Source organism: Muntiacus reevesi, chromosome 21 (assembly GCF_963930625.1).
Source record: "Muntiacus reevesi chromosome 21, mMunRee1.1, whole genome shotgun sequence".
NCBI classification, from domain to species: Eukaryota; Metazoa; Chordata; class Mammalia; order Artiodactyla; family Cervidae; genus Muntiacus; species Muntiacus reevesi.
In genome coordinates this window covers 13,088,895-13,099,279 of record NC_089269.1, presented here as the reverse complement: position 1 = coordinate 13,099,279, position 10,385 = coordinate 13,088,895, and the positions used below count along the sequence as shown (strand labels likewise).

The 10,385-nt window shown below is 37.7% G+C and overlaps 1 protein-coding gene across 1 annotated transcript; it reads left to right on the top strand.

The window, feature by feature from the left end:
• Positions 1-3,321: 3,321 nt before the first annotated feature.
• Positions 3,322-4,249, top strand: LOC136152455 (olfactory receptor 5K4-like). The gene is given in 2 exon segments (XM_065913757.1): positions 3,322-3,905; positions 3,907-4,249. Coding segments are annotated over 2 exon segments (927 nt in total).
• The last annotated feature ends 6,136 nt before the right edge of the window (positions 4,250-10,385 follow it).

Below are 10,385 nucleotides of genomic sequence, written 5' to 3'. Positions count from 1 at the left end.
CTTTTATTTGAGGAACCTCTACATTGATATCCATATTGGCTGAACCAATTTTCATTCCCACCAACAGAGGTTTCTCCACATTCTCAGCAACATGTGTAATATTTTGCCTTCCTAATGACTGGGATTTTGACAGGTGTGAGATAATATCTCCTTTAATTTGCATTTCCCTAACTAATGTGAATATCTCTTCATGAGTCATTGGCGATTTGGATTTTTTATCTTTTTAGTTCCTTAGCCCATTTTGTGATCACATTGTTTGTACATTTATTGATATGTTGCACTGTACAAGGTCCTTATATATTTTGGATGTGCGTGCTTGCTCAAGTTACTTCAGTTGAGCCCGACTCTGCGACACTATGGGCACCAGACTCCTCTGTCCGTGGGATCTTTCAGGCAAGAATACTGGCGTGGGTAGCCACTTCCTCCTCCAGGGGATCTTTCCAATTCAGCGATCAAACTCAAGTCTCCTGCATCTCCTGCACCAGCAGGCAGATTCTTTACTGCTGAGCCACAAGGGAAGCCCATATATTTTGGATATTAACCCTGAAATTTAAAAAATGATGTATCACAAATAATTGTCTCTGTGAACACTACTCAAAATTAATAGACTCAATTTGCATAAGAGGTTACTACGGGTCACTGCTGAAACAACCAAAGTCACTAATGATCATTGGTAGTATACAGAAAACAATATCATGTATCACAACTAACTGCAGTGAAGAACTGGAATCAATACCACTTTTTCCCCATAGCTTTTGTAAGCAATAATAATTCATACTAAACCTCAAAATGCCTATAGTATAATAAAGAAATTGTGTGTGCACATATGAGAAAAGCATTATAGACTGTACAAGAGCCACTGTAAACTGTAATGGATATATAAGATGTGGTTGAGAGTACAGGAACTGTAAATCAGAACAGTCTGAGTCATTTAGATAAAATTTTATTAAGTAAACTATGTTTTACATTTAGAAAGAAAGGACTGTACCTAAGAGCAAAAATCAATAAGAATAATGGAATGGACACAGTCAGTGTTTATAGAAATGGGTATGACACTGGGAAAAGGGATTTAAAATGTGATAATCAATGCATGTTTTATTCCGTAGCTATCCCAGTTTACTTTCTTTAAAACTGAATAATCCTCTCATTAATCATTAGTGACCTTCATGCAATTCTAAGGTAGTAACGTAACACATATGATACATGCTATTTTCAAACATTCACAATGCTGAGTATATGAAAACTTTCTGACCAATGACAAATATCAGTTCAGGTTAGTTCAAGTGCTCAGTTGTGTCTAACTCTTTGCGATCCCATGAACTGCAGCACGCCAGGCTTCTTTATCCATCACCAACCACCAGAGATTACTCAAACTCATGTCCATCGACTTGGTGATGCCATCCAACCACCTCATCCTCTGTTGTCCCCTTCACCTCCTACCTTCAATCTTTCCCAGCATCAGGGTCTTATCCAAGGAGTCAGTTCCTCACATTAGGTGGCCAAAGTATTGCAGTTTCAGGTTCAGCTTCAGTCCTTCTGGTGAATATTCAGACTGACTTCCTATAGGAGTGATTGGTTGGATCTCCTTGTAGTCCAAGGGACTCTAACACTACAGTTCAAAAGCATCAATTCTTCTGCTCTCAGCTTTCTTTATAGTCCAACTCTCACATTCATATGTGACTATTGGAAAGACCATAGCTTTGACTAGATGGACCTTTGTTGGCAAAGTAATGTCTCTGTTTTTTAATATGCTGTCTAGGTTGGTCATACCTTTTCTTCCAGGAGGCAAGCGTCTTTTAATTTCATGGCTTCAGCAAAAATATGCAGCAATTTTGGAGCTGGAAAAAAATGAAGTCTGCCACTGTATCCAGTGTTTCCCCATCCATTTGAAATGAAGTGATGGGACCAGATGCCATGATCCTAGTTTTCTGAATGCTGAGTTTAACGCCAACTTTTTCACTCTCCTCTTTCACTTTCATCAGGAGGCTCTGTAGTTCTTTGCTTTCTGCTATAAGGGTGGTGGCATCTGTATATCTGAGGTTATTGATATCTCTCCCAGCATTCTTGATTCATGCTTGTGCTTAATCCAGCCCAGTGTTTCTCATGATGTACTCTGCATATAAGTTAAATAAGCAGGGTGAAAATATACAGCCTTGACGTACTCCTTTCCCGATTTGGAAACAGTCTATTTTTCAATATTCAGTTCTAACTGTTGCTTCTTGACCTGCATACAGATTTCTCAGAAGGCAGGTCAGGTGGTCTGGTATTCCCTTTTCTTTAAGAATTTTTCACAGTTTATTGTGACCCACACAGTCAAAGGCTTTGGCATAGTCAATAAAGCAGAAATAGATGTTTTCCTGGAACTTGCTTTTTCAGTGATCCAGCAGGTGTTGGCAATTTGATCTCTGGTTCTTCTGTCTTTTCTAAATCCAGCTTGAATATCTGGAAGTTCATGGTTCACATACTGCTAAAGCCTGGCTTGGAGGATTTTGAGCATTACTTTATTAGTGTGTGAGAGGAGTGCAATTGTGCGGTAGTTTGAGCATTCTTTGGCATTGCCTTTCTTTGGGATTGGAATGAAAACTGACCTTTTCCAGTCCTGTGGCCACTGCTGAGTTTTCCAAATTTGCTGGCACATTGACAACAGCACTTTCTTTTAGGATCTTTTAGCATCATCATTTAGGATTTGAAAGAGCTCAACTGGAATTCCATCACCTCTGTAGCTTTATTTGTAGTGATGCTTCCTAAGGCCCAGTTAACTTTGCATTCCCAGATGTCTGGCTCTAGGTGAGTGATCACACCATCGTGATTATCTGGGTCGTGAAGATCTTTTTCGTATAGTTCTTCCATGCATTCTTGCCACCTCTTATTAATATCTTCTGCTTCTGTTAGGTCCATAACATTTCTGTCCTTTATTGTGTATGACAAATATACAAAAAATTGATTTTAAGTTCATTTCAAGGATCTTTAATGTGAAAACTAATACTGACCTTATTTGAAACTCAGAAGAAATATAAGTACCTTAGAGTCATATACTATATTTTCACAAACTCATAAAGACAAACCTCTTCCAATATTAACATCCTTCCTATAATTATCAAGAGTCTTGGGAATTATGAGTTCCAGATTTTAGGTCATAGAATCTGACATGTTATGGGAATGAATGTCCCTTAGAGTTTGTGTGTCTATCACAGGAGATAAGAGCATAAGACTGAAGGAGAAGCTCTTCTTGTTTAAAAATATATATATTTAAGGGAAATTTACATACATTTTAAATTAATCTTTTATATCCATAATTCCTATCTCAACAAACAAGTAGAGATGACTGAGGATAACCACTCCTTGACAACTGAATTTATCCTGACAGGATTTACAGATCACCCGGAGCTGAAGACCCTTCTGTTCCTGGTGTTCCTCACCATCTATGTGATCACCATGGTGGGGAATCTTGGCCTGGTGGCATTGATAGTCACAGAGCATCGCCTTCACACACCAATGTACATCTTCCTGGGAAATCTCGCTCTGATGGATTTCTGTTGCTCCAGTGCCATAACCCCCAAGATGCTACAGAATTTATTTTCTAAAGACAGAATGATCTCCCTCTATGAATGTATGGCACAATTTTATTTTCTCTGCCTTGCCGAAACTGCAGATTGCTTTCTCCTGGCAGCAATGGCCTATGACCGCTATGTGGCCATCTGCAAACCACTGCAGTACCACACCATGATGTCACAGAAACTCTGCATTCAGATGACCACGGGGGCCTACATAGCTAGTAACCTGCATTCTGTGATTCATGTAGGACTTCTGTTGAGGTTAACTTTCTGTAGATCTAGTCAAATTGACCACTTTTTTTGTGACATTCTTCCACTGTATAGACTTTCCTGTACTGACCCTTATATTAATGATATATATTTTTTCAATGTCAATTCAGATCATTACCATTGCCACTGTCTTGATTTCTTATGTTTACATTCTTTTCACTGTTTTCAAAATAAAATTCAGAGAAGGAAGAGGTAAAGCCTTATCTACTTGTGCATCCCACTTCCTATCTGTCTCAATATTCTACATTTGTCTTCTCATGTATATTCGACCATTTGAAGAAGGGGATAAAGATATACCAGTGGCAATTTTTTACACAATAGTAATTCCTTTATTAAACCCTTTTATTTATAGCCTGAGAAACAAGGAAGTGATAAATGTTCTGAAAAAAATTATGAGGACTTATACTATTCTTAAACAAGCTTAATCTTTTACAGAAAACTGATTTTTATTTAAATGATTTATAGATTAAGGGACACAGAAAATGAAAAATAGATTCTCATGTAAAGTATTATTCTATAAATCATTAGACTATGTTGGTTTAAAGATATATGAATGAAATTCAACATTGTCCGGCAGGTCTTAATACAAATTACACAAATACCAGATGAAATCAGAAGGCAACTCAATAATAACTTTTATTACCAACTCAGATTATTCTTATAGAATTGTCTCAGATCAGTGTTTTCAATTTAATAACTCAACAAAGGATCAAAATTAAATGTTTAGAAGAATTTGCCTTGATTTACCTTGTTAAGCTAATGGAAAACTTTATATCTGATTCTATGTAGACTGTTTGAAATACTTAAAATTTTCTGGCAGACTGAAAGGATAATTTTTACTCAGAAAACTGACCTGGTGGACACAAGTAGATGAGTTTCAGGGAGAGACAGAGACTAGAAGCAAGCTAACTAATTGCACGTGTGAGAGTTTGCTCAGTTGCTCATGATAGCGTATGGTGAACAGCGCCACTGGATTCATGGTCTCCAAATGAGAAGATTTAACTCTGGGACCAAAGACAGTCTGTCACTCAGAGCTTTGTGTAGAATTTATTCAAGTAAAAGGGATGGAGAAAGCGTCCAGCAAGAAGCACTGGAAGGGGTCAGGAGAGTACCCGCGTCACTAGTTTAAGCAGGGCCTTATATACTTCTCAACCAGCTGCTGAGAATAGATAAAAAATGTGTCAAGGTTATGAGAATTTTGCCCAGACCCTTTCCTGTAACATGCATCCTGGGATGACATCAGCACAAGATTAGCCAGAAAGAACAGATTAACTCAGAACTCAAGACTGTGGAAGTTTTTACCCAGACCTTCTCCCGTAACATACATCTGCAGCTCAAAAAAAGGCATGTCCTTGAACAAGTGATACTGCTGCCTAAAAGGCCTGCTTGTTTCAGACAAAAGAAAGTGAAAAAGAAAGAATGTTTACCTCCTCCTTAAAGGGGCTTTAGGCTTGGACTCATCAACCTGCCTTAGTTAACTATTTCACTCAAGTCGTATCCAACTCTTTGCAACCCCTTGGACTGTAGAAGACCGTCAGAATCCTCTGTCCATGGAATTTTCCAGGCGAGAATATTAGAGTGGATTTCCATATCCTACTCCAGGGAATCTTCTTGATCCAAAGATCAAATCTGAGTCTCTTGCACCTCCTACAATGGCAGGCGGATTCTTCACCACTGCACAACCTGGAAAGCCCCTAACTTTGCAATGATCTATATTTAAAGTAATGAGGTTTGATCTAGATCCAATTCCAAGAATGGGGAAAAAAGGAGTCAGGAGGAATAAACACACACTCACAGAGTCACATAGATATTCTGTAGAACAATTAACAACATATTATAACAAGTTGGCTACAGTAGCTTCAGATCTACTTTAACCTGAAGTGTGATTAAAGTCCTTCACCTTTTTGAAGGCATCAACCATATTATATACTATGGAACATAGAATAGCAGCTTACATAATATATTCTCAATAAGCATTCTAAAAAATATTAATGAAGGCAGTTTTGCTATTTTTCTAATTTTTGAGTAATGCTGAAATATATTAATATTTTATTTGTTTTCTGGCCATTTTTACATCTATGAATTTTCTATTCACTTTCTCTTTGTCTTACTAATTTTCTCCTCATTTATTTGTGCCAATGTTTATAGAGAAAAATATTTATACGTGTAACTCCATGGCTGATTCATGTCAAAGTATGACAAAACCCACTGAAATGTTGTGAAGTAATTAGCCTCCAACTAATAAAAAAAATCAAAAATCTTTTTTAAAAATAAATAAATAAAATGAGACTATTAGTGGTAAATAATTTCTCTGTGTGCTGATAGTATTTTCATACTTGTTTGTGTTATTTATAATTAATAAAATTATAAAATTGATATATTATTTTTTTAAATACAATCTCTTTCATGCACTTTTGTTTAGAATTTCTTTGCTTAATCCAAATTCTACTATTAGCCAATATTTCTGTTTCTCCTACTTTTCTATTTTTTTTCTCCTTTTCCTCCCCCTTGTTTTCCTCCTTTTTTGTGTGTGTGATAGTTTGTATTTGACCTTTGACTCTTCCTGGAAACTATTTAGTATATGGCATGAATTGAACATGTAACTTTACATGGCTTTTTAATCCAAAAATAATCCACAACTTAATTCAGCTCAAATAAACATCAAAGGAGGACTTCTTTGGGAAAGCAGCAAAATTAATTCTAAAAGTTTTGTAGAAAAATAATAATCAATAAGCAAACAGACTTGATGTATTATATATTAAAATATATAATGAAGTACCAGTAACTGAAATAATTTGGTTGCAAATTAAGAATCAGTATATAGATAAATGAAAAAATGAGATTATCCAAAAGTAAATTCCCAAATAAAACAGGAAGAGCAAAACAAACCAATCAGGAAAGAAACGGTTGTTTAATGAATAGTCTTCCATCAATTGATTAACTGTTTCTTCAATTTGTATTAAACTTTACAAATCTCCTCTCACTCAGAGATATCCTATAAATTTACTTCATATTTTTTTCCACCTTAAGTTTTTATACTTAGCACTTTTACTCAACTGGAATTCATTCTATAATGTTGTGAAGTAAAAATTAAAATTTGACTTTATGGCTAAACGGCATTTATTAGCTAACTCTTCTCTTACTAAATATGTATGCCTCCTTTCTCTTTACATACTCACATACACATGCATACACAAAGAGGTCTATTTCTAGCTCATCTAGTCTGCACAATAAAAATAAGATGGTTCTAGGGAATCAATGTGGCAAACTAGGAGGGTGTGGACCTCATCTCCCACCATGAACACATCAAAATACATCTATGTGTAGAGTAATCTTCACTGAAAACAAACCGGAGACTGACAAGACTCTTGTCCAACCAAGGCTGTAAGAGAGCGCCACATGGAATTAAATAGGAAGGTAAGAGAAGTGGACAGATCAGGACTTGCACCTCTTAGAGGGGACAGAGAAGAAAAGAGGGATTACACAAGTGGCGATACTTTCTGGGGAGTGAGAGGTGGGAGCAACATATTGGGTACTCCAGTCCAGGGCTGTAACACGGAGAAGTGGAGCCCCTTACCTGGTTTGAAAAGCAGGAGAACTACCAGGAAGGCTGTAAGAGAGCTAGACTGCTTATGAAGAGCATGCATATACTTGCTTGCTCCCAGAGCGAGATAGAGGAAGCAGATTTCCCATGACTGCCCTGAGTTGAGCACTTGTTTCACCCCTGCTTGTTCCATGGCATAGCTCCACCCGAGAGCCAGGGCTGCTGTGGCTGAGAGGAAAACTCAGTTGTGAGAGATGGAGTAGGCTTGGATCTTGAACACATTTGAAAGAGGGGAGTGAAGTGAAAGTCGCTCAGTCGTGTCAGACTCTTTGTGAAACCATGAACTGTACAGTCCATGGAATTCTCCAGGCCAGAATACTGGAGTGGGTAGCCTATCCTTTCTCCAGGGGATCTTCCCAACCCAGGAACAGAACCAAAGTCTCCTGCATTGCAGGCACATTTTTACCAACTGTACTATCAGGGAAGCCCCTGAAAGAGGTGGGACAGCAATTAATGGTGTTTAAGAAGGCACTGCATCAGAAGCATTCTGCAACTCGGAATAAGCCCAGAACCACCATAGCTCTTACCAGACCCATGCAGAGTATCCACTCCAGCTCCTCTAGCTCCAGCACTGCTTCCCTCTGAGATCTGGGCACTGGTGCTGGGAGGGGGAGAACCCACACACAGAAGGAACAAGCTACCTCAGACTTGACACCTCTGGCTCCAACCTTCTCACCTCCCGCCCTGCCTGCCACCAAGGTGATAACTGTCAGGACATTGAGAGAAAATGCTAAGTCAGATGCAGACTTCCCACCAATTCTACTATGCATAGGCAGACTGTACAAGCATGCTCCCACAAAGGACACCACTTTAAGACCAAAGTAAGTAAATGTTTCACCTAATTTCACAGAAAGAGAGAAAGTGAAGCAAAAATGAGGAGACAGGCAAATTTGTCCCAATTAAAATAACAGGACAAAATCCATGAAATAACAACTAACAAAACAGAAATAAATGATTTACCAGATAAGGAGTTCAAAGCATTAGTAATAATAATGCTAACTGAATTAGGGGAAAGAATATATGAATACAATGAGAATTTTAACAAGGAATTAGAAAATATAAAAAAGAATCAGAACTGCTAAGAGTAGACTAAGTGCATTTATCATAAACACAAATGATAACTACGTGAGGGGATGACATGTAAGTTAGCTTGACTGGAGTAATAACTGTTCTATGTACATGTTAAATCATGTTGTACATCTTAAATATATACATTTTTATTAAAAGTGCATAGAAATATTATAAAAGAAATAATATTACCTAATTTCAGAAATGAACTCGGTTCTTACCTACTTCAGGATTGACTGGTTTGATCTCCTTGCAGTCCAAGGGGCTCTCAAGAGTCTTCTCCAACACCACAGTTCAAAAGCATCAATTCTTCAGTGCTCAGCTTTCTTTATGGTCTAACTCTCACATCCATACATGACTGCTGGAAAAACTATACAGAACTTTGTCAGTAAAGAGATGTCTCTGCTTTTTAATATGCTGTCTAGGTTGGTCATAGCTTTTCTTTCAAGGAACAAGCACTTTGAGTTTCATTGCTGCAGTCACCACTTGCAGTGACTTTGGAGCCCAAAATAATAAAGTCTGTCACTATTTTCCATTGTTTCTCCATCTATTTGCCATGAAGAGATGAGACCAGATGCCAGGATCTTAGTTTTTCGAATGTAGAATTTTAGGTCAGCTTTCTCACTCTCCTCCTTCACTTTCATCAAGAGGCTCTTTAGTTCTGCTTCACTCTCTGCCATAAGGGTGGTGTCATCTGTATATCTGAGGTTTTTTATATTTCTCCCGGCAATCTTGATTTCAGCTTGGACTTCATCCAGTCCAACATTTCGCATGATGTACTCTGTATATAAGTTAACTAAGCAGGGTGACAATATACAGCTTGACATACTCCTTTCCCAAGTGGAACCAGTCTGTTGTTCCATGTCCATTTCTAACTGTTCCTTCTTGACCTGGATAGAGGTTTCACAGGAGGCAGGTAAGGGGGTCTGATAACACCACATCTTTAAGAATTTTTCACAGTTTGTTGTGATCCATACAGCCAAAGGCTTTAGCATAGTCAATGAAGCAGATGTTTTTCTGGAATTCTCTTGCTTTTTCTATGATCCAACAGATGTTGGCAATTTGATCTCTGGTTCCTCTGCCTTTTCTAAATCCAGCTTGAACATCTGAAGTTCTCGGCTCACTCAATGTTGAATCCTAGCTTGGAGAATTTTGAGCATTACTTTACTAGCGTGTGAGATGAGTGCAATTGTGTGGTAGTTTGAGCATTCTTTGGTATTGCCTTTCTTTGGGATTGGAATGAAAACTGACCTTTTCCAGTCCTGTGGCCACTGCTGAGTTTTCCAAGTTTGCTGGCATACTGAATGCAGCACTTTCACAGCATCATCTTCCAGGATTTGAAACAGCTCAACTGGAATTCCATCACCTCCACTAGCTTTGTTCACAATGATGCTTCCTAAGGCCCACTTGACTTCACATTCCAGGACGTCTGGCTCTAGGTGAGTGATCACACCATCATGGTTATTTGGGTCATTAAGATCTTTTTTGCATATTTCTTCTGTGTATTCTTGCCACCTCTTCTTAATATCTTCTGTTTCTGTTAGGTCCATACCATTTCTGTCCTTTATTATGCCCGTCTTTGCATGAAATGTTCCCTTGGTATCTCTAATTTTCTTGAAGAGGTCTCTTCTCTTTCTTATTCTGTTGTTTTCCTCTATTTCCTTTTCATTGATCACTGAGGAGGCTCTCTTATCTCTCCTTGCTATTCTTAGGAAATCTGTGTTCAGATGAACTAGCATGTATAAAATAAAGATGCAGAAGGATATATTGTACAACACGAGAAGTAGCCATTATTTTATAATAGCTTTAAATGTAATATAACCTATAAAAATACTAAATCACTATGTTGTACACATGACTTGAATGTAATATCACAAATCCACTGTATT